This window comes from Squalius cephalus (genome assembly GCF_949319135.1).
Source record: "Squalius cephalus genome assembly, chromosome: 24".
In the NCBI taxonomy this organism is placed as follows: Eukaryota; Metazoa; Chordata; class Actinopteri; order Cypriniformes; family Leuciscidae; genus Squalius; species Squalius cephalus.
Genome location: NC_137145.1, coordinates 6,552,290 through 6,577,251, shown reverse-complemented (window position 1 = coordinate 6,577,251; position 24,962 = coordinate 6,552,290). Strand labels below are relative to the sequence as shown.

The 24,962-nt window shown below is 36.3% G+C and overlaps 2 protein-coding genes across 3 annotated transcripts in view; both read right to left on the bottom strand.

Moving 5' to 3' along the window:
* Positions 1–4,861: 4,861 nt before the first annotated feature.
* On the bottom strand, positions 4,862–15,940 carry gpat4 (glycerol-3-phosphate acyltransferase 4). The gene is made up of 13 exons (XM_079860868.1): positions 15,775–15,940; positions 13,715–14,252; positions 10,503–10,572; positions 10,127–10,409; positions 9,534–9,608; positions 8,167–8,256; positions 7,921–8,014; positions 7,672–7,787; positions 7,519–7,574; positions 7,342–7,427; positions 7,128–7,256; positions 6,678–6,757; positions 4,862–6,580 (listed from the first exon to the last, which is right to left on the bottom strand). The coding sequence occupies exons 2-13, from the start codon at positions 13,880–13,882 to the stop codon at positions 6,472–6,474; spliced, it is 1,356 nt and encodes a 451-aa protein (XP_079716994.1). The 5' UTR covers positions 13,883–14,252; positions 15,775–15,940; the 3' UTR covers positions 4,862–6,471.
* A 1,287-nt stretch (positions 15,941–17,227) lies between these two features.
* Positions 17,228–24,962, bottom strand: part of cabp1b (calcium binding protein 1b) — a 30,318-nt gene continuing 22,583 nt past the window's right edge. Inside the window, exons 2-8 of one of the 2 annotated variants that reach the window (XM_079861767.1) lie at positions 24,639–24,797; positions 22,790–22,820; positions 21,933–22,076; positions 21,745–21,854; positions 20,446–20,520; positions 20,283–20,355; positions 17,228–18,421 (exon numbers count right to left, since the gene is read on the bottom strand). In XM_079861767.1, the coding sequence (XP_079717893.1) occupies positions 18,396–18,421; positions 20,283–20,355; positions 20,446–20,520; positions 21,745–21,854; positions 21,933–22,076; positions 22,790–22,820; positions 24,639–24,797 (618 nt within the window). In that variant the 3' untranslated portion in view covers positions 17,228–18,395. The remainder of the gene's footprint in view (positions 18,422–20,282; positions 20,356–20,445; positions 20,521–21,744; positions 21,855–21,932; positions 22,077–22,789; positions 22,821–24,638; positions 24,798–24,962) is intronic. The other variant, XM_079861768.1, reaches the window with a different exon arrangement.

Sequence of the window (24,962 nt, the reverse complement as noted above, 5' to 3'; positions counted from 1 at the left end):
ATTGTTTGTGGGAGTTATACCATTGTGTACCGTACAGCTGAAATTGAAGTTGTGACGAATTTTACAACATGTATTTTCCTGTTTATTACTGTGAAACTGCTTTTGAAGCAATCTGCATTGTATAAAGCGCTATATGTGACTTTACTTGTTTCATAATTTATAGTTGTATATTAATCTGTTGTTGTTCTACAAAACACCAGGTATTAACACAAAGTCACCATCATACATTACTGATGAACCTTCATTGTCATTCAGGGTTAGTAAACATGAGGAGGACAAACACCAGTTCCTTCGTGAGGATAATGCGTGCTTGCATTGTTCCTGAAACCTGTCGTTCAAGGCCTTCATAGTTCTGCATGGGGAGTGGAAGTCAACAGGGCACGGCCGTCTAACTCTTTATCATTGGATTCTTTTACATAATAAAATGAGGTCAGACTGCAGGCTGTTTGCAACAGCAAGCAAAAATACATTCACACTATAAAAAGCATCTATGACATGGCTCTCTTTTTTTCTATGGCCGTGGGATGCGTTCCAATGATGTAATCTCTTCCACAAAGATGCCAGAGACTAACTGAAATCATAATTGTATCATTCAGTCACAGACTGCATGGATTGAATTACTATAATGCAATAGTGAATCATGAGAAAATACTGCCCTCTAGAGAGGGTTAAGAACCAATGCAATATAGGAAAAATTCTGCCAAAAATCTGAATTGTCATCATTTACTCATGGATTTTTGAAACCATAACTTTCTTTATAATGTGGAACCCAAAGGAAAACTCATGAAAAACACAAAGCTACTGTATGGTTTAAAGTTCCCCTGTAGTCAATAATTTAATCCCTTAAAATTCATCTTTGATCACCAAAATGAAATATTTAAATAGCTTGAATGTAACTCCTTGCCTCATTTAGTATACGCGGTTTTATGAATATGCAAATGAGCCCCACCTCCACTCACTCACACCAGCTCAGAGATTCACTTGTTGACGATCACACGTTGATCTGGGGTCCGTTTCCCGAAAGCATCGTTGGCCAACTATGGTCGCAAGTTCATCGCAATGTCCATTGAACTCTATTGGTAACGACGGAACTTGCGACCATAGTTGGCCAACGATGCTTTCGGGAAACCCACCCCTGATTGGTTACCAGGTAGTTTGTGACGTCAGAAACCGTGTTTTTAAAACTGTCATGGTTCACTGAAAATACTCAGCAATGATGTTGACTTGTTTTGTCTTGTAGAATATTAAAAACGCCACATAGACATAAACAAAAGCTTAACTTTCACCACAGGGGAACTTGAAGATTTCAGGACATATGATGCTTTAATGGTGCGTTGTCGTTTTTGGAGCTTGATAGCCATGGTTATCATCCACTTTCATTGTTCTGTAAAGTAGAATAAGACAGAATTTTTATTTTAGGTGAACTTTAGATTATATATTTGCCACTATTATAAAAGTTTTGGAGCAACTGTATTTTGATGAGCATCATAAAAAACATACACTTGCTAAAAACCAGGGTTATAATAGCTAAAATGCTAAATGCTAATAGCTAAAAAAATACAAAATTGACTAAAATGAAAAGGAAAACTGATCAAAATGAATTAAAATTATAAAAGACATTTAAAAAAACTTCTAAAAATGACAAAAAACATTGACTAAACCTTTAAAATAAAAATTAAATGGCAAATATAAAAATTTAAACTGACTCAAATTGTAAATTGAGATGTAATAACATCTCAATGATACTAAATAACACTGCTTAAAACATTCAAATGAACATATTGAAGGGTGCAGGATACTTAAAACACACTTAAAATTAGACAAAATGTCTAATAAAAAATAATAAATTAGATTTGAAAGAAAAATCACTTTTCCTTCTTGTTGAGACAAGAACATCCATTCACTCGCAGGATGGAAAAAATATAAGCTTAATTTAAAGAGGCCATATTAGGCCTTTTTTCAGAGTCTTGATTTTGATTTGGGGGTTTAGTAGAATAGTAGAATAGAATAGAATTTTCATGCTTGAATGTTCAAAAAGCATTTTTTATATATATATATTATATTGTTGCAGCACCTCTCTTCCCAGTCTGTCAGTAACGCTCTGTTTAGTTCTGGTCTCTATAAAGCCCCTCCTTCTGAAAAGCGCAGTGTGCTCTGATTGGTCGGCTGGACAGCCGGTCAGCCGTTTCGAATTTGTTTCGGAAATGTTACAGCCCTTACCATAACCGTGAGTTTCAACACACTACTAACGCAACTCAACCAGGCCTCACTTCTTTTTTTGTGTATGTTTTGTGCAGGAATTATTTAAATGAGCGATATTGTGACATGTCCATTCCTGTAAGAAAACTGAAAACTGAAGACTACAATCGAGGAGTTTCAGGGAGTTCAGAATCAGTGCGCACTGATCTAGAGAATAGATAAACTTTGTGCTTTTGAAGACCCTTTTCATGCTCAAACAGCAACATTACACACTAAAAAAAGTAGAAAATGTAAAAAAGCATAATATGTCCTCTGTTTTAGGGTTCTCACACAATGACGTAGCCACATCTCTCACAAGTGCGGAACCTTTGATTGTGCTGGATCGCTCCAGATGGCTTTGAGAGGTTTTAATGCAAGAATGAATCATATGATAAGAGACGAGTGAAATGAAATACTCACGTTCTAGTCCTTCCTGTAGTATTATCAAACTAAGTGCTGGACTGTCTGGGTCGCTGAGGTTGAACTTGCGTCCTGATTCCTGAGCTCTTCAGATAGCTCCATACTGGATAATTAAAGCTCACCCTGAGACAAGAGTCAGAGATCATGAGTTCAACAAGACATCCTAATGTTCTTTTATGTTCTAGAAATTAGATGTATCACTCATGACAACTCTCTGAATAGTTATAGCATGTTATTGAATATGGCAGTGTTAATGTATTACAAGATGATTGAATTTCCTGCTGCTAACAGACACACAGACACGTTGCTGTGATCAAAGATGCTGCTGCACAAATACTAAGACACATAAATCATGTAGCAGATCTAGGCAGGTGGAGCTGGGGGAGGTGGAGGATTTCAGAGGAACTCTGATAGCAGGACTAGCTCACAGCAAATGCTGAACCAGACTATTTAAATTTTGAGCAAGCAATCTCATTGGCTGCAGGATCAGCCAATCAGCTTGTGCCATGCATGCAGTAACGATGTGATTGCCTGCAGAATGCATGTAAAGGACCTGAAATAAAATCAGCCTGCGCCCTAAAGAGTTTCATGACTGTATATGATGGTATTACCTTTTCTTGGTGGTCTGTGATTTAAATATTGGAATCCAATCAGATGCGAAGTTGTGTCCTGTGGTGGAAACCTTCTGAAATTAATAAACAGAAATATTATTGTTAACAAAAACCATAAAAATTCTCATTACTTAAAATAAAAAAATACTATATATACTAATATATTAAAAAGTATATATATACTTATTTTATTTCATCTAGTTTAAGTTGAAGTAAAATAACAAAAACTAAATAAATTAAAACTTAATAAAAATCTCTCTCTTTCTCTATGTGAGAGAGGTATATACATTGATATATGTATAGCCTATATAAATGACAAATATAAAAATGACAAAAACACACAAAATTACTAAAACATAAAATGAAAATAAAAAAGATAATATAAAAATAAAGTGTAATACAAACTATTAGCAAAAACTACAATAGTCTATCAGTGATTCTAAAATAACACAAGATGGCAGCAAAGCTTTCAAAAGCCTTCAACATGAAATTTTGTCCATGTAATGGTATTAAACTAAATGTACAAACTTGAATTGAAGGCAAACATTATTCGTGTGTAATATTAGTATTTGCATGTTGTTTCAGCTGTTAGGTCTGCAGTTTCTCTCCAGTGGGGCTTTGAAGCTTTGAGAACTGCTGAACACATGAACAATGAGAAACATGTGATGTTGTTAGACAGCATGGGTCTAGTGCACTAAGCTCTTGGACTGGCCTTATCTCGACTCATGGGTTTGCTTTGGCCTGACTGACGCCTCCTGGGTTGAAGAAGAACAGCAGGAAGTTGCACAACAGAAAACTGGATTCTTGTCACAATGCTAGCTTTACTCAAACAAGCTAAATGGGCCTTCACTGTAGCAACATTTAACATTAACTTTATGTTCACAAAGAGCTGGCCAGTTAACTGTGTGAATAACTGACCGAATGAACAGGGAGTCTTGGATCAGGGTGAGCACAGTGCTTTTGCTTAACACTTTCAAAATGTTTTGTTCATAAGAAAATGTGGGCCACATGTGTTCAGCTCACCTTCGAGACAGTCAGAGTCCTCTTGAAGTCTCTTCCTCCACAGATACGATGGTGGTGGACCTGTCAAATTCATCTATCTGCCACAAGCTTTGAATCGAAAAGCCGAGGTTACATTTAGTAACCGGAGATGTTTAACTTCGTTAAAAAAATTCTTCAAGAGTTAACTGAGTGAATAGGTTTTGCACCGGGTTAAAACCAGCACAATCTAATAAAACATGATTCAATGATAGAGTTTTGAAATAAAGAACATGTTGATGGATCTTCTAGTATTAAAAACTTGTGTGTCGTCCTTGAATGGCCTATTCTACAATCTGTTTGAGAATTGATAGAAACTTCTTCCAACATGGGGCTGATTTCATGGAGTTTGTTCATAGTATAACTAGGTTATAGATCCCATGTTTGCCATCTGTTATTAATAGGCTATAGGAATAAATTATTGGTTTTAGATCCATGGGAGGTACTGTGCAAATTTCGACATCTGCTGAAAATGCTAATAATCAAGCTGACAAGCCTATATTTAACAAGTATTCAGAAATTAAACGTTTTGTAAATGAACACCATTTTGCATAAAAGTATGCTTATTTTTAATAGACTATAAACACACAAGTTAGTAAACGGCGCAAAATGTAGAAGGGAAGAAGTTGAGTTCGCCTAGGAATCGGCAGGAACATCTCAAAATACCCCACAGATATTTTTATATAGCATGTTAAAATTGTCACTTTTTGAGGGTGAGAAAAAACGTACCGTTTTGTGTCTGTTCCTTTAAATGCAAATGAGCTGCTGCTCGCGGCACAGAGGGCGGAGCTTCAACAGCTTGTACTCACACAAACATGCACTGAAAATTTCAAAAACTTTTAGCCTTTTATGATCAAACCGGAGTCAGATCATGATGGAGAGACTCAAGAAGTGACAACACGTAGAAGCAACAGGACATTTCTGAATGGTTATTTGATGAATTTATGTAGCTTATGTGTAGTTATCTTCTAGTCATTGATTAGCATATTCTGTCATGATAATCATTAAATCGTGTTCCGGGGGCGGGGTTTATGTAAATTATGGGGTTGGTGACGTCACTAACCTGGGAGGAATGTCGTGTAGTCCCTACCAGCCGTTTGTTGTAGTCCTTAAAAAGCGATTTCTTTAAAAGCAGATATCTCCCTTTGCTTTGAACTTTGAATGTTGTAACTTTGCAGATCAAACAGCAACATTACACACCAACTAAAGTTAGAAAAGTGAAATCATAATCAACCACCCCTTTAAAAGTTTTTCTGTATAGGCCTGGGTCACGGCCATTTTGCTGATAAAAATGCGAGACAAAGGTCAGTGGAATGAAAAAAGTATAAGGTCTAGAAACCCTTTGACCCGCCATTCTCACTTAAACGATTTTCCTTTTTCATTACACTGCCCTACACTTTATGGATATATCACAAAGATAATTAGTGTTTTGTTTTGAAAATTCTTAAGAGATGATGACTTTGTGCAAGGTGAAAATCAGGCCCTTTTGGTCTTGATTTAAAAAAAAAAAAAAAACCTTGTCCTTTCAGAATGGTTAGACATTAACCTTTCATTAGCGTTTGAATGTATACTGTTTGAATGTATAAATGAAAAAGTAAACGAAGACAATGTTAAAAAAAAACTACTGTATTAAAAAAAGAACAAACGGCACACTAGAGAGGCTGCCATGAGGAGATGATCTGAGCAGCTAAACCCTTAACAGACATTGTTCTTCATGGTTCTACCGACATTACAGTTCTACGCACATCATCCCTTCACTTTTTTACACAATCTTAAATAAATCACTTCAAACTCTTCCACTCTTTCTTCTCCTGGGACATCATGCATTACATTAACAGAGCACAAAAAATCAAAACTGAAACAGACTGTGAAGGAAAAAATAAATAAATATAAAAAAAAGAATTCACTCAAGTATGCCATGTGTAACTCTCACTCCAAACGGAAATCATAGTCAGCCCAGGAATTGAAAGCAACAGAGACAATCGTGCAACAATGCAAAAGCTCCTGAGGCGCAGCAGTGAGCCGAGGGTCTGGCGACACAGCTTTCCCACCGGCTCACGAATGACTTCATCGGTTCAGTTCTACAGCTGTGTCCGAGCAGGTTCAGGAAGGGGCCAGTCTAGGGCCGAGCAGCACGTGTGAAGTCAAGCAGAGCTGCATCTCTTCAAGAGCGACTGCGGTCTTCGCTGCTGCCCACTAAAACCTTGCTGTAAAGTTTCTGCTGCTCCTCTTTGAAAACTTCTTTGACTTTCCCTCGTTTCAGTCCACCATCCCTGGGAGCATGCAGAGCACAAAAGGTTTAATGTGTGTGTTCTTTAAGTCCCAACTCATATTACATTTGTGTTTGACACTTTTTAAAGAGGAACCAACCATAACAAGTCTGCCAGTCCTCCCTTTCTAGCGATGGCTGCTTTAACCCTGTTGGCAAACTGCACAGCGTCCTCTCCTTCCTGGAAAAATAAACTCACCTAAATATAATGAAGGGCTGGCAAAAAGCTCCAAGATGCAAAGAGAAAATTAAAATACAATACCATTCAAAAGTTTGGGGTCTGAAAGACTTCTTAATGTTTTTGAGTCTATTATTCTCCCCAAGGCTGCATTTATTTGATCATAAATACAGTACAAATATTAATATTGTGAAATATTATTACAATCCAAAACAACTATTTTCTATTTTAGTCTATAATAATATATTATTTATTAATATAAATGTCTTTACTGTCACTTTTGATCAATTGAATTCATCCTTGCTGAATAAAAGTATTGAAAACAAACTTTTGAACGGTAGTTTTTCATCTCTTTTGAAGCTTCGCCACTCACCATTCGGCTCATCGGTGGAAGGTACCAGACGCTACACACAATGGCCCAACTGCTCATCATGTGCAGCAGATAGTTCACCATCCCAAATTTGCTGCTATTCCAGAACGCATCACCAAAGCGAGGATCATACTGCCAAAACAACAGCCAGAGGAATTGAAATCCACTTTATAACGATGAAGACAACGTTTAACATAAAAGAGGAGGTTGTTCTTACCTTTATGGCCACAGGATAAACTGTGCAGCCGATCTCAAAGCTTCCCTTCTTGAACATCATGACTGAAGTGTTGTTTATACAAGTTCCTTTAGAAAAGACAAAAAAAAGTTGATTTATTCCACACATACTTCACTATGAAATGGGTATTTATTTATAAACAGGAGTTTTAACACTCACCCTCTGGGAATATAAGGATTGGTAGTTTGCTTTTATCTGCAACGTGGTCACTTAAACTATATATATAAAAAATATATATATTTGTTTGAATTTGTGCCAAACAGAAATGCTCAAATTGTAAATGTAAGAAAATGTGAGTAAATGCACTGTTACCGTTTGGCCACTAGGTGTCGGTCCTTCACTTCAGACCTATCAAACCAGATGTGAGGACAGGCCTTCACCATCGCCCTCTGAATGACCCCCATCAGACCACCATGGACCTGACCCACCTGATGCACACACAATTATTAATTGCTAATGTAATTGAGGCCAGCTCAGAGCGGTTGCGATTAGAACCGGAGGACTCATTTTACATTAAATATCAATACTGAAACAAAGTCATAAACACAAACATCACACTACCATAGCATAGCATCCGTCACTGGCCAGAATGATGACGTCGATAGGCGAGGTGTGATTGGCCACACAGATTCCTCCGTTTTTGGGTTTATTCTCACTTGAAGGAAAAAAAGTAAGTGGATAGTAAGAAATATGGAAAATAAAACAATGCAACAGGCATACAGATGTGTAGCTGTAGTCACCAAACAACATGACAACTCTAATAATAATGTTTAACACTAGAATATTGAAGTGTTTGTGTGTCAATACCTGTCATGATAGGTAATGATGGCCGTGAGGGCTCTTACACAGATCCGGTAACACATTAAATGAACCTTGTCGCTGAGATAATTCTTCATTCTGCACATTAGAGCACAGAAAACATTGTAAACAAACCACTTTTACATTGGAGATTGAATGTGTCTTTGAGAAGGTTTAGATCAACTAGCCAATATATGCATGAGTTTATATCTTATTACTAAAGACAATAATTTACTAAAGATGTTAAATTATTGTTATACAGCTCTTGATTGATTTTACACTACCATTCAAATGTTTGGGGTTGGAAAGATTTTGATATGTTTTTGAAAGAAGATTTGATTCAAAATACAGTAAATTATATGCATTTCATAATATATTACAATAGAAAATTGCTAATTTATTCCAATGATGGAAAAAATACAGTAAAACCAGTAATACTCTGAAATATTTTTACAATCCAAAATAACTTTGCTATTTGAATACATTTTAAAATGTAATTTATTCCTGTGATCAAAGCTGAATTTTCTTCAGTCACATGATCCTTCAGAAATCATTCTAATATGATGATTTTCTGCACAAGAAACATTTATTTTTATTATGACAGTAGAAAACACTTGTGCTGCTAACATTTTGGTAGAAACAGTGATAAAGTTTTTCAGGATTCTTTAAACAGAAAAGCATTTATTTGAAAAGTAAATTATTTGCATCACTATGAATGTCACTTTTGATCAACTTGAAGTGTCTTTGCTGAATAAAAGTCTTTTTAAAGGTTATTAATTATAAAGGTAAGATGTTTGTAATAAAATATTCAAAAACCACTTTCACAGTGTGGTATTTCATGCAGTTGTTTTCTTACATTATACCAAAAGTTCCCAAGGATTTGTAAATGAAGAGAAATTCCAGTTTTTAATAATGGCTCGTCCTTGGTCATTGTCGCCTATTATGACATAATATCCACGCTATATTTTTTAAATAATATATGTTTTGAAAATGCGATCTCTGGCGGCAAAAAAAAAAAACATATTGGAGCTTTAATGATCCCAAAATTTTGAACGGTAGTGCATATTATACATTTTTACAGTTTTCATTTAATCACAGCAAAATTGAGCCAAACTGCTGCATCACATGACAGATCATAGTCTAAGAGACCCAAATTCAGTCATAACTGAATTTTGCCAAAGTGTAGTTAATGTTGTTTTTGGTGTGGGCCAGAAAATTTTAGTAAGTAGCAAAATAAACCCTTGCCCTTATCCTGGTAACATTTTTGGTATTTATTTAGCAACTGTAAATTTTCCCTTACATGTAGTCAAAACAAATACAATGATTAGATGTTGTGACCAAGTATTTAAACCCAACTCAACAGCCTCGAGACACACCTTCCATTCGGAAACAGGCCAACGATTGACGACTGAACCACAAGAAGACCGACACCAGTAAAAGCAAGCGTGACCCTGTAAGAGGAACACGTCAAATGTTAAAAGCAAGATCTAAAAAGGACACAGCTTAACATAATCACAGCACAAACATTATGTCTGCATTAGAGTAATCATCCTGGGCTAGTGGAGATTACAAACAGCCTCAGGTGATTTGCACATTTTTTCGGCATAGTTCTTTTGAATAAAAATACAAGGTGTCCGTTTATCCTTCAGCACTTAGCATTGGGCACCGTAAGGCCTTAAAACTGCTGATGCCTTAAAAGTGCTGACAGTTTAAAACCGGTGAATCCTTAAAGTCCAATCTGTTTTTAAGGTTTGGAATCGGGCCACACAGAACTTCGACTATTTCTCACTTAGGCTCCATCAGTTTGCTAATATTTCTGCAAGCTGGAACCGAAACACAAAATCTTTTCAGAGCCAGTTCATCACGTCTAATTGATTGAATAGTCCCATTTGAAAACCACTACTCTGGCGATTATCAACCATATCCGTCCACAAAGCATTCATGCAGTATCCATCGATCTCCCTCTCACCTGAGTGGCAGTAGAAACCCATATCGGATGAGCACGCCCACCCCCCAGAGTGCCGTGAGCCTGGTGCTGATGTGGTGGAAGTTGTAGTTGCTGCGGGTCAGCAGGTTCCAGGACTCCAGCTCCTCCGCTGTGAAGCGCTTGGTCACCTCGTCATCGACGATGCTCTCCACGCCTCGCCGGCAGAAATTGAAGATGTCAGACATGTCAAACTCAGGCTCTGCACCGCCACGCCTCATTTCCTGGATCTCCTGTTCGAGGGACGCTGGTTCTTTAGCAATGATCCCTGTGGGGGGAGAAAAAAAAGAGCAGGGTTACGACAATGTCGAAAATATGACGTTGGTGGGAACTCATGTGAATGATCTTTTTAGTGTTTCACCATTGCTGTAGGGTTTGTAGAGATGCTGATTTTTCTCTCTGGCTCCTCGCTCCATTCTTAAGGTCGCCCACTGAAAGAAGAATGAGAATTATTCAGACAAATAAACTGCACACTGTAATGGTTCAGAACAGTATCCTGCTGTGTCCATTGTAGTATCGCAGTAACAAAGCCTCAAAATAGTGATTTTATTTCCAACTGTGGTATTTGTCCAAATTAAAGGTGAAAATTTTATTTTATTTGACCATTTCATCTCGTTATGGACGCGTTTCATTATGGAATTACATGACATGAGTCTTAATTGGATCACTTAATCTTCCTTTTGTTATATTTGTTTTGTATCCCCAATGGCGGGCTGGTCTGCGACCCCAAAAGAACCCACCCAGCTGTCATGAGGACGGGGAAACAAACAACATTCAAGCGATAAACAGCCTCTGGGGCGCCAATTCCACAGAGATACAGCCATTGGGGAGGAGAACACAACGGCTGATCCATGTGTCCTTGTGGAGACCTGGAGTTCAGCCAAAGCCCCTGAAAACCTCATATGAGCCCATACACACCATCCACTGACAGTTCAACTTTTAAAAAGAATGGGTCAGCAATGAACGAATCGTTTTGTGGAACCAGTTCTTTATGATGATTCAGTCAAAATGATTCACAAAGCATCTTCCAAATCTATAAAACCTATTTGAAACCAGAGCACTTGACAGATTGAAATGAACAGGCTAAAAGAACCGCTTTGTCTTAAACCTTCCACATCACACTGAACTAAATACAGAGTATCTGTGTCAAATTTAACATATTTTATAAGACCTGCACAAATAAAAATTAATATTGTATGTCCATGCATGCATAAACTCAATCTCAAACTCAATCTCAAAAATTAATCATGCATCTTAGATTCTTTTACTTAGTTCAATTTGTATTGAACTTGGCTTATGTACTTGTATCGAAATATGTACGAATTTGAAGTTGATCGATATTGGATTTTGCTGATACAAAAATAATCTGTTTAAAGAAAGATAAGATACAGATTACTCTGCCAATACTAATAAAATCTATATAATGAATGTGTTAAATGAAGTTCTTTGGAGCCGTTCACACAGAACGGGGTTTTCCATTGTTTTATTCATTCCACTGACCTGGGTCTCACATTTTTAACAGCAAAAACACGTTCTGTGTGAATCCTGTAACCTTAAATTTGATTAAACTGAATTTGAGACACTTGCGTAATACGTATTTTGCCTTGTTTATGTATACCTGCACATGCATGTACATGTGTGCGGTGTGCACTCAACATTTGATGTTGCTGCATCTGAATTTCCCCTAAGGGATCATTAAAAGTGGATTAGTCAAGCAAGGACAGCAGCTGAGCACCGAGTGTGGAAAGATGTCCTTTCGCTGTGTGAAAGTAAACAGTGACTCTCTCGTGGTTGCTGATGATGCTGTGACTCAGGGAGTTGTGGATGCCACGGTCGGGATGGGGAAAGAGTGAACAGTCAAGCTGCTTGTCAGACTAAATTTTGCTCCCCTGTTCAGGGTCACCGGACAAAAGAGTAAGTGGAAGTTAGTCACTGAAAAACAGCCATCTGGAGGTTCTTAGGGAGTCTGGAGACTGTCTGAACGAGTGACTACATCAGTCATTTAGGCACCTCATGATTTTATTTTAATTGATTTTAAGTGATTCTTGATGCATCTCAATTTTTCAAATTACAGTATAGGGGAGCAAAATCTTTTTGCATTAAATCGTGCATTAGACCTAATGATTTGCTTCATGTTTTTCAAAGTGTGCGATATCTTTGATGCTTGCTGTCAGTTCCAAAAAGAGAAACCCAAGCATCAAGGACAGGCCGTCGTTTCTCCATTTCTGAATGGAAACATGCAATAGGACTTAGGTTATTTACAGTAACAGTATACTAACTGTTTCTACAGGATACGGTATGCATACTATGAACAGTATGTCAATTCAATCTGTGTGCACATAACACACAGGTGACCTACTAAATTGCCAAAATGTGCAGTATTACAATTAAGAATTACAGTTACACTTCATTTTAAGGTGACATAGTAAAATTATAATAACTCATAAGTACTGAGTAATATTAATTAACTACATGTACTTACGGTTAGGTTTAGGGTTACATGTAATTATGCATAATTTACTAGAGTAAGTAAGTACATGTAGTATCGTGTAACTACATCACCTTAAAATAGTGTTACCAGAATTATTTAAATTAATTCATAAATGAATGCATATTGATGCAAAAGCATCAGAACCTACCTGTGAATCAAATGGTTTTTTAACACAAGTTACTATTTTCAAAAGTTGTTTTAATATTTTTGAAAATCTCGTGAAATATTATTACAATAGCCTTTCTATTTTAATATTTTATTCCTATGATGAAGAAGCTGAAATTTCAGATGCCATTAGTCTGTTATTCAGTGTCACATGATCCTTTAGAAATCATTCTAATAATCCTTATTATTTAACATTTCTTATTATACTCAATTGATGAATAAATATAAATTTCTTTATTGTCACCTAAATGGCCAATTTAATCCATTCTTGCTTCATAAAAGTATTTATTTCTTTCAAAAGATAAAAAAAATCATACTGACCCCAAACTTTTGAATGGTAATGTACCTGACCCATCAATGTGGGATTCACAATTAATGACTTTATGGGGTTTTTTAGGCTTATATTTTCACCTAAATTCAATCAAAGAGCTACATGCTGATGATCTGAAGCAAAACGAATTATTTCTCTCATGTGGTTAAAAAAAACACTTTCTAAAACGAGTAGTCGGATACTTTCCGGGGTAAAGTTCACACATTTTCAAACCACTTTAAACCAACGCAAACTGCCAGATTCCTGCCAGATCAACAATGCATGTAAGAATATGTGACAGCACAGGTTAAAGTCTGAGGCAAAGTCAAATGACAGCCAGACCCTCCAGACTTACTAATTCAGTCAAACGTGAATGTGTGTTCTATTATTAGCCTCTGGCATCTTTAGTGAAGGGAGAGAGTGCTGACTTCTGAACTAAGTAGTAAAACAAAGAGCAAAAGACTCCCTGAATGACCTTCCAACTTATATCATGAGACGTTTACACCACAAACAGACCATCTCACCTGGTTTAGCTTTCCACAGCTCCTCTGATATTCTTGTTCAGTCATTTAATCATGAGATAATCACTGTAAATGGTCTCACTCACCTCAAAAAGCTTGATCAGTGACTTCATATACAGTCTGCGGATCCCGAAAGACACGCCGAGGATTGCGGGTACGATGATGAACACCAGCAGAAGGGTGAACCACACCGTGAAGGAAATGCCCAGAAGCATACAGATCAGGCTGTCGAAGGGGAAGAGGTAGGACTCCATCTTGACCAAGACGCAGGGAAGGAACGATTTAAAAGTGACGAGATTACCTAAACTCAGACTGATGGATTCCTCTATAGTGCCTCAATTTCTGAAGCCTACGCTGAAACACAGCCTTCATGGGCATTTAGGGGAAAATTATCATTTTATATCCATATCCATCAAATGAACACCTTACGATGCTACAGACATGTCTGCGGGACACATCAGGGTTAAGAAAACCCTGAATGAGACAGGAGTGTTGGAAATATAAATAAATGCGCATAAATGTTCAATCTTTGCTCCTTTCACAGTCTCTTGGAATGAATATTTCTTCATCAATGACCTATTTGAAAAAGTCTCACATCACCGTCCACTGCCATTTCTGACATATCTAGGAAAAAAAGGAGGGGAAAATGTTTTTGAAGAGTTCCACATCATGGATGCATATGGGTAGCAATATTCAATTTGAAATGTAAAATGCAAAATGACAATGCAATATGTAAAATGGCAATGCATTTCTGTATTAAAATTTACATTCTCCATTACATTTGTGCAACATTTGGTGCAAAATGAAAATGAAAATTAAATGATATAATTTACATTTGCCATTTCATACACTAGCTTTAATATGTAAATTGAATACATATTTTAACGCTTTAAAAGTTGCTAAATTAAAATGTATTACAGAAATTATTAGATATGTTTAACATGTTCAAGCAAAAACTGTAGCAAAATGATCATTTAAATCATTTAAAAATTCTTAATTGTATTTACACTCACAGTTAAGACACTTGCGATTGCATTTTCGTTAAATGTCCCGCAATTAATGTAGCAAAATTCAGTGTGCAAATTGAAAATACATTCCGAACCGATCACGCCCCCGGGCCCTCCCAACCTGTCAATCACTGCGTGAAGTTGGCCCCCCCCCCACTCCTTCAATCACTGCGTGAAGTTGGCCCCGCCCCAAATTCACGCAAAATAGTCTTGTTTGTTTGTGCTGTTTTGTGCCGGTAAAAAAATGTTTAAAATATTAGACACTGAATTATAGACGATGACGTCACCAGCCAACCAGGCCAACTTCACGCAGTGATTGACAGGGTGGGAGGGCGCGGGGGCGTGATCGGCTCAGAATGTATTTTCAATTTGCACACTGAATTTTGCTACATTCATTGCGGGACATTTAATGAAAATGCAATCGCAAGTGTCTTAACTGTGAGTGTAAATGCAATTAAGAAAAATAACATTTAAATAATAATTGTGCTGCAGTTTTTGCTTGTTTTAACATGTTAAACATCTAATAATTTCAGTAATACATTTTCATTTTAATTTAGCAACTTATAAAGCATTAAAATATGTATTCAATTTACATTAAAACTAGTGTATGAAGTGGCAAATGTAAATTTAAATACAGAAATGCATTGTCATTTTACATACTGCATTGTCATTTTGCATATTACATTTCAAATTTAATATTGCTACCCATATGCTTCCATTCACAGTTGTCCACATCAAATATTTTGGCATTATTCAATAAATAAAATGATACATGGCTTTTCCCCCTTTATGATTAATCATCTAAAGCAGAATTAGATTCAGAGTAATGAAATGTATTGATGAACACTATTAAACGACTATAATGAGTATTTAACGGATTGTAACGGACAATACAACAGCACTCTAAAAGCTAAATATCTATATTATTACACCTAAAGCATAATCTTCATCTTAACATCTGAAATAAATGTTAATTAGATCTTAAATGAACCATAAATGGGTTAAAACTGCAGTTGTATGAAACATTGTTTGTATGCAGATGTAAATGACTGGATGCTAAAGCGCTTATCAACAGCTTTAATCACGTAATTAAACTCCCAAACGTCTTTAAATGTATGAAACCCGCTGTTTATACTGACCTGTTCCCTGAAGATGGCGTTTAAATGCTGATTTGTCCTCTCAATAAAATACTAATTTGACATTTTAGCAACGTGAGACGCTGCTGTTGTTGTTGTTATGCAACAAGTTTAAGAGCATCAGTAGCGGCGCGTTGCTCGATCAGCAGCATCCACAACTTCCGCTTCCGGTGGACTGAGGATGTTTGCCCCTCCTACCACTGATCTCCGAGCAGTTGTTCATTTACAGTCTATGGTGCGCTCGTGTTTCGGGAATAAATAGTTGCGGGGATAGCCGATTCTAGACCAGCCGGCGTCTGCATTATTAATAATATTTTGTTACAAATATTTAGGCCATATATTTTTTAACTAATAGTCCACTTTCCATGTTGTTAGGCTATACAAAAATCACACTAAAATTGTCTTGTAAACTTACCATACTTTTAATTTGAAGCTTTTAAAATGCATTTTATGTAGATTTGATTGATTGACTCTTGCCCAGACCGTCCAAGACCGTTCAAACTCTGAAAATCCAATCCGTTAATCCATCAAAAACTATTGAAAAACGATCATATATTTATTTAGATTTGTATGTATGTATTTCGATTTTTTTTTAAATGAAATAAAACGGTTCTATTAGTGATGTAATTTCCACCAAATTTAACAATTTTGCCCCAATAAACATTAGCGTACTTGGTCACTGCCTAGGAGACAACAGTGTCTGTGAAGAGCATTCCTGAGACATCTGTGATAAAGACAAGAAATAAAAATAAAAAAGGTAAATATATCTGTGCGTCACTAGCTTTAATTTGTCAAGTGTGAAAATCTTATTTAATCGTATGTATTTAGAATGCATAAAAAATGCAAATTTGAATAGCCTTAAACAAATAAGTTGGCCATTTTGTTATAGAAATGTTTAAAATGTAAGTTTCGCCACAGAACGTTATCAGAGTGCATGTGATGTTATGGAAATAATGCGGTGGAAATGTTCATGAATTCCCCATGCACTGACTGTTGGTAGATAAATGAATTAATCTAGTAAAAGTGTGAAAATTTTGTTCAATAGTTTTTTTTTTTTTTTTAAGTTATCTAGTTCCGATTCATTTCAAATGTTTATACGGTAAAATTTGACTGCTTCTTATGTTCCAGTCTGACCTTCTAAAAATGGTTTGTGTCATTCCTATTACAGAGAGCATTGTGATTGTGAACTTGACATTCATAAATTAAATGTTGGATACCATCATACTGCAGAACCATCTCTGGCCAGATGCTGGAGCTGGAACTCTAGTAGTTGATTGAATTTGAAATAAAATATATTATAACAACAAAAATGTATTGCACTTAGTACATATGACTTATCCTTTGATATACAATGTGTCTGTTTGCGACATTAAATGTGGATCAGTAATTCAATTGCTTTATTATTTTCATTGTTTGGTCTTGGTGTTTGAAGAATACAAGGTAAAACAAACTCTTTGATTGCACAACTCTTTAATGAAATCTACACTCTACAAAAAGTTGTTTTGGCATGCATAGAATAACTCAATTAAGACAAACTTGAAATCACACAAATAAGATACAAGAAATCCAATCCACTCTCTCTCTCTCTCTCTCTCAAACACACACACACACACACACACACACACACACACACACACACACACACACACATTCTCAAAGAGTGAATTAAGATCAAAGACGCTCATCTGACTGTTAACTAAACTCACAACATTTAAATACAGGACAAAACTACACAAAGTATGCTTACAGTAGGCTACTCTGCTGTGTTGACTCATAATTGCATCAGCACTAGCATTCATGCAAGGACAATGTGCAAAAAAGGGCAGTTTAATGTTTTCTTTATGGCAAATCTTTCTCAACTTTTTCAAAAATATGTCCACACATACAGTAGTGCATAGGTCCGATGTATTGTACAATAAATAGCAAATGATTGATAGCAAAGATTTCCAGCATTTCCCAGTACATTGATATATAAAATAAAATCTTTGTGATAATCTAATATATCATAGGCTACTGTAAAACAGCCAGAGTCTTTTAAAGGGAAACTATACACACTCATCTCTATATACTTTACAAATATTAATAAATAGCTTAAATATGAAACAGCAATGTTATTGCACCCTACTGTCACAAAGTAGGTGTGAGATGCCAGTAAATGAAAGTATACTGGATATTTTGACGCTTATTAACTCAGCAATTTGATCACTCGCTTTTTTTTTTTTGAAAGGTTGCTTTCGGGGCGTTTTTTTGCATCAGACACATTGCAGGCTTTTTATGGGGTTAAAAACCCGTTTCACAAATATATATCAGAGATCACAGTATTAGTGAGGCATCCTCTCATTGCCACTGTTATTCTAACCTTTATTTTACCAGGAAAAGAAGCACATTGAGATTAAGAATCTCTTTTACAAGAGCGTCCTGTTGGCTTCTGGGCTTCATGGAGGGTTACAGTGCAGTTCTTTCATTTGTGCTTTGAGGTCAGAGGTCATATTCTGGAAGTTCCTCTTGTGAGGCTGCTCCCTTTTCCTCCTAATCTTTCCTCTCCTCTTCATCTCCTCCATCCTCATCTTCCTATGTCAGAGCACAGGAGATCCAGTTTTTGATGTGGTTTGTCCAGCTTTCCTCTAGCGAGACATCATTCGCACAAACTCTGGAAAAAGAAAGACCAGAAAGTGGTTTAATTTAACACACACACACACACACACACACACACACACAATCATTTTGTGTTTTCATGTTTTATGGGGACTAAAAATGTCCCCACAAGGCCAAGGATTTCGAATATTGCCATCTTTGTGGGACATTTGATCCTCATAACATAGGGTTTACCAGGCCACACACACAAATATCCATAAATATATTAAAATGAAAATACAGTTTTATAGTTCATTCTTCTTCATGTTATAATTCAAGTTTAAGGTTTTGTTGTTAACAATAATATTTCTCCCCCTTTGAACTTGACATGTCTATTTATTCTGTACAAACTGTGGATTATTATTATTATTATGTTGCCTTGTGTTATTTTTACATTTGGCATTGTTTCCCCTTGCTGTCTGTGACCCAGTTTTGAGTCGTAACCCATCATTTGGGAACCACTGCTCTATAAATTCTTGCTTTACAAATTTCCTCTGCAAAAAAAAAATGAAATGTACTACTGACCTCGGATGAGTCAAATTTAGCCCAAGCTCAAAATACAGCAAGAGGACGTTAAACTGTCACACCTCCAGTCATCAACAGGAGTAACAGCGCTAGCTATTTCTGTCCTTCCAGTTTTCATGCTCTTTTTGCGCGTGGTTAATCTGAGAGGTGAAATAATCCCGTGGTTAAGAGATAATCTGGTTGACAGCTCTACTACTGTCACTTTACCGCCCTCACCATGATGAGATTCACTAGCAGCTAAACTGTGTGACACAGCGGCTCACAGCAACAAGCGCCAAAAGAAATAATAATAGATCCAAAAATAGGGATCATTTGTCTCAGTCCTATCTTTTGCATTGCATTTTTCCCTGAAGTCCACTTATGTTAGTCAAGGTTTCTTCAGTCTTCCCTCTGAATGAACCATGGTCTGGTTAGTTTGGGCTGTGAACGTAAGAGTATCTATGTATTTTTTATTCTTAAAGGGATAGTTCACTTTGAAATTAAATTTTGGTATGTTTTAGCTTACCTCAAGGGCATCCAAGATGTAGGGGTCTTTGTTTCCGCAGTAGTTTCAATTTTGATATTTTTAGGTCAAACCGTTCTTGTCTGTCAGTCGTATAATGCAGGTCTATGGTCACCACCTCAAAGAGCATGCACAGAGAAGTCTAAATTAAACAATTCCCCATCGTAAGTACACATTGATGGCCTAAGACACGAAACGAGTGGTTTGTGTGAGAAAACGAACAGTGTTTATATCGTTTTTACCAGGAAGCGCGCGTGCCCTCAGATCACTTGGACGTGGTTGTGTAGAGGTAAAAACAATATACAGTAAATACCGTTCGTTTTCTCACACAAACCACTCGTTTCGTGTCTTAGGCCATCAATGTGTACTTACGATGGGGAATTGTTTAATTTGGACTCTGTACATGCTCTTTGAGACCGTGACCATAGACCTGCATTATATGACTGTCAGACAAGAACGGTTTGACCTAAAAATATCAAAATTGAAACTACTGCGGAAACAAAGACCCCTACATCTTGGATGCCCTTGAGGTAAGCTAAAACATTAAAGCACAAGAATGCTTGATACTTTAGGTTGATTGCTACTTTAATAACTTTGAAAACCAAAAGAGAACAAACATATAATTCAATTTGGGATTTACCCTGGAATTATGATTTATTATAATTACATTTCACTGCAGAAACACTGAGGGAACGTGAATCTAATATTTTTTGGGTTATAGCGGACAGATCATTTTTCTCCCAGGCCGCATAAACTGATTGAATCGAGCTGTTGCGCAGCAGTATAGACACTGCAGCAGTGAAATTAGCATTACTGATTAGCAGCGCAAAATCAACACAAGGTGGCTCACCTTCGAAGTCGACGTGCCCATCTCCGTTTAAATCGATGTCCCGCAGAATGTCCTCCAGATCTCGGTGACCCACCTGAAGGAAAGAGGATCAATAAAGCGATGAAAAGAGAATTGGAGGAGAGCTAAAAGCTTTCAGATGGTTCAGCATAGTAAATAACAGCACCTGCTGGCCCAGCAGTTTCTTCATGGCCTCTCTGAGTTCTGCTGTACTGATCTGACCGTCTCCGTTAGTGTCAAACTGAGAGAAGGAGAACAAAACAAGAGTGTTCTCTAACATGTCTGGATCCAAATCATCCTGCTTTGAATGGCAGTTTTAAGCAATTTTACAGTGTTTTACAAAGAAAGCAGGAAGTCTACACAGAAACGGTACATGTTATTTGTTATTTGCTAATGTTATTTCTTCATTTACCCCTTGTTGTTAATTTTCTGCCATTTCATTTGTGAGCTATTTTCATGTTGTGTGTCGCCTTCACCTTATGGCTGCACTATTCATTAACCAAAATCATCACAACGGCTGCGATTTAATGAAATATATATAGCATGCGCTACATGTTTCAGTTTGAGGCGCGACACTGTGTTCTTACACGTGGGCATTATTAATGCCATACAGTGTTGGCCAAATTGTGTTGCACAGCAAACCTGGGATGTTTTTAAAATTGCATTTTAAATCACAATAGCAATTTTTATCAGAAAAATCACAATTTGATTTTTACAGTTGTACTGTAAAATAAATAATTATATTATCATTATATTTTTCTTATATACTTAATATATAAATATTAATATAAAATATCACATTATCATATTATTTTTCTTATATACTTAATATATAAATATTAATATAGAATTGTTTTTATTGTATAGTGAAATATTACAATAGTAATTGTAAATGATATAGTAAAAAATATTATATAGTAACAAATATATTAATAGTAAATTATATTTTATATAATAATCATAATTTATTATTATCGTTTTATAATTGCTATAAAATAATAACAACAACTACAACAACAATAATAATATTTATTATTTTATAGACATACTGATATAAAATCACTAAATGTTGGTCAGTTGTGCAGCTCTACAAACAAGTACAGCAAACCTGGAATTTTATCAGAAAAAAAGCAATTAGATTTTTACAGTAACGTAAAATAAAATATTTATTATCAGATTTTTCTTAAATACTCCATTTTATGTGCAGTGAAATATTATATTAGTAATATTTCTTATTTAATTTTTATTTAGTATGTTTTATATGTCTATATAATTAATAATAATAATTATTATTATTATTTTAAAGCCATACTGATATATAATTTCAAAATTCTGGCCAAATTGTGCAGCCCTACAAACAAGCACAGCAAACCTGGAAAGTTTTTTTTAAATCACATCACGATTTTTATAAGAAAAATCACAAATTTGATTATTTCTCCAAATCGTGCAGCTCTACCTCACTCACCTCTTTGAAAGCGTCTCTCAATTCCTTTACTCCGATCATATCCGCCGTCTCAGCCAGAAGTTTGGGGCCCATCAACTCCACAAAGTCCTCAAAATCCACATGCCCCCCCACTATAAGACAGAGGACACTTAGTGAGCTTCCTATGTAGGCAGCATCAAACAGAGCCATGTATGTTGAAGAAAACCTACGGTTCATGTTGATCTGCTGGCTCAGTTCGATGAGCTCCATCTCAGTGGGCATGTATCCCATGGTTCTCATGCAATTCCCCAGGTCTTTGCAGCCAATGAAGCCGTCTTTGTCTTTATCAAACTCTTTGAAGGCTTCTCGTAGCTCTGTGAAGATGGAAAGCAGGTCAGAGGACAGTTGAGAGGGAGTCGAGAATATTTTATAGTACATACTTCCCTCATGCAAAACAATTTTGAAGACAATTGCAAAGCACTTACAAAGCCCAACAATGTATCTATGAATGACCAAAACACTTGTAACTAAATACTTCTTTGCAAACCCTCTCTACTCGAAAAAAATAAAAGCTCTTCAAAATAAAACGAAACGATTGACACATTATATGCTGGGAAATTTCATAGCAAGAATTTTCACACATTAGAATGCCAGAAATTCATGATCAAAACACTAGTTCAGTTTAGTTTAATTTCAAACAATCAATCTAATAACTGCATGTTTACTATGAATGGCTTATTTATAATGCATTTGCAGGGAACGGAGGGTGAGATAATCTTTATTAAAATGCTTTATGAAAGACGCTTATCGAATTAAGGGTTGGAATGTTGAATACTCAAAAACTTGAGTTTTCAAGGCAGCAAAATAACAGTGTTTTAGGTAATCTCAGGTTTTATAGATGCAAGAAAGACAACTGTCCTTTTTACTAGTGTAAAAACAAAGTACACACACACAATTTATTCCTGTGATGTCAAAGCTGGATTTTCAGCATCATTACTCCAGTCTTCAGTGTCACATGATCCTGCAGAAATCATACTAATATGCTGATGTTCAAGAAACTGATTATTAGCAATGAGCTAGAACTTACCATCCATTTCCTCTGGCCTCAGCTCTCTGTTCTGCAACAAAATAAACAGAGTAATCAACAACAATCCACACAAATGTGCGCAGTTTTGTTCCATTGATGACATCAGCTGCGTCCTTCTCCCACTGTGAAGAATCCAGTCATTTAATTCAATGCGCCATTCCCTGCTAGAGAGAAGCAGCAACTCATTACAGCATTAGGATCACAATGGCACAAGTAAACTAATACACCCAACCTTTTCATGGTTTCCCTTAGTCTCTAAGGGAATTTACGTCTGATTTTTTAATTCGATCTTCCCATTTGGATGAAGTAATCTGGAACAGCACATATAAACTCAGGATTGATCTCTCATAATCAGCTTAAGCAGTTAGTTTTTATATGATCCCAGCATTCCCTGTTCCACACATCTCCTCGAACACAAGCACACACACAGTGCTCACCTCCAAACACTCTCTGACACCCTGCAGAGGAACTCAATCACGTGACCAATAAACGCAGATCCCTGCGATTCACACATAAACACACACGCAGCACCGCTTCTTTATGACGGTCTGCAAAATGTCTTCATTTGAAAAAAGAAACAGCCTTGTGCTTACCATATTTTGCACAAGTATATATTCAAAAACTATATATATTAATATTGTTCATAATATTATATGTGTGTGTGTGTGTGTGTTTGTATTTATACATACACAGAGACATTAACCACTCAAATGGGTTCAGTTCAGTGAAGGAATTGTCAGATTGATTCAAACCAGTAACTCATTTTTTTAACTAAAAGAACTGGCTCATAAGAATGATTTGTTCAGAAATCAGACACTGTTTTAGTCAATTCAGAACCAGCTCCTATTCACTCTTTCAGGAATCAGACTAATTTGGTTGTGCTGTATGTTTTTGATTCACTGAAAAGAACCGGCTCATAAGAGTCACTAGTTTGGGAATCAGATTGGTCGCTCTATATATTTTTGATTCATTAAAAGAACCGTCTCATCAGAGTCATTCATTCGGCAATTACACTACATTGGTCGCGCTCTATGTTTCTGACTCAAAGAACTGAGTCATAAGAGTCATTCAATTGTGAATCAGACTGCAATGTTCATAGAGTCAATAGAGATTGACCATTCGGCGGTACACAGTCATAACATTCAATACAGTCTATGTGATATTGTATCATATTCAATACATACTTTGAACTCACATTCACAACTCGGTTAAAATAGGATTTATTTTGCTGTATCGCTTAAGATTCATCAGAGCGGAAGCACAGCTGCATTTATAATGTGCTTTCCCCCCATCCTTTTGCCTTCATTAGTCCACTTTAACTACAAATAATCTCTCAGTGAGCTCATAAAAGCAGTTTACATAAATAATTACACATTAACTGGCAAAATGCTGTTTAAACTAGATAATATAGCATGTCACATCACAGAAAAAAGGATGTCAAATCCCCATTTACAGATGATCTCTGTATTTTTTGACCATTTTTATGGATACTATTTCCGAGTACAGATTAAATTTCTGAAATATGTTTTAAATGTATTGCATGATCTCTGGAATGCTTGATTCTGGTAGTTCCTAAGCTGTATATACAAACTTTGTCAATTTATATATTTAAACTAATAACGTGTATTCTTTTTATTTATTTTATAGCGTAAAGTCAGCCAGTCGATATTGCAAAATAAACTCTTTCAGGATAATACAACTTTATTTAGTGATGATGACTGTACTTAATCCCTTATATGATATTCAATGCATATAGTGTGTTTTCTGAATTCTGAAATGTAAGAAGATAAGTGAGAACTTGTTTTGCATGATCATATGTGTGTAGATGTGCATGTCCAGACTTACGTACAGCCTTCCGGCTCTCAGCGAAGCCCTTGCGGAGGAAGATGCAGGCAGGCCCGAGCACATTGTGCATGTATGTCGAGTTCTGAGCCAAGGCCGCGAGGGCCTCTCCAGATGTCACCCCTTCCTCACATGACTTCACTGCTTTGTAGCTGCGCTTCCGGTCCTGAGGGCAGCCATCATGTCCCAACGGCCCCGGACAAGTAAGTGAAGAGGGAACGTGGTGTAAAGACACAATTAGAAACTACAAGGTTGTCTGACACAATGGATGGACAGGTCAGTCAGTCAATTCAGTCAAAAACTTTTTTAGTATCTTTCCGTGAGCAGAGCT

Coding starts and splice junctions, on each gene's coding strand:
- gpat4 (XM_079860868.1), bottom strand. CDS start 13,882: ATGGAGTCCTACCTCTTCCCCTTCGACAGCCTGATCTGTATGCTTCTG. Junction 8,257..9,533: donor GGCCTGTTTCCGAATGGAAG/GTGTGTCTCGAG, acceptor TCTAATGTGCAG/AATGAAGAATTATCTCAGCG. Junction 7,257..7,341: donor TTTATCCTGTGGCCATAAAG/GTAAGAACAACC, acceptor TTGTTTTGGCAG/TATGATCCTCGCTTTGGTGA.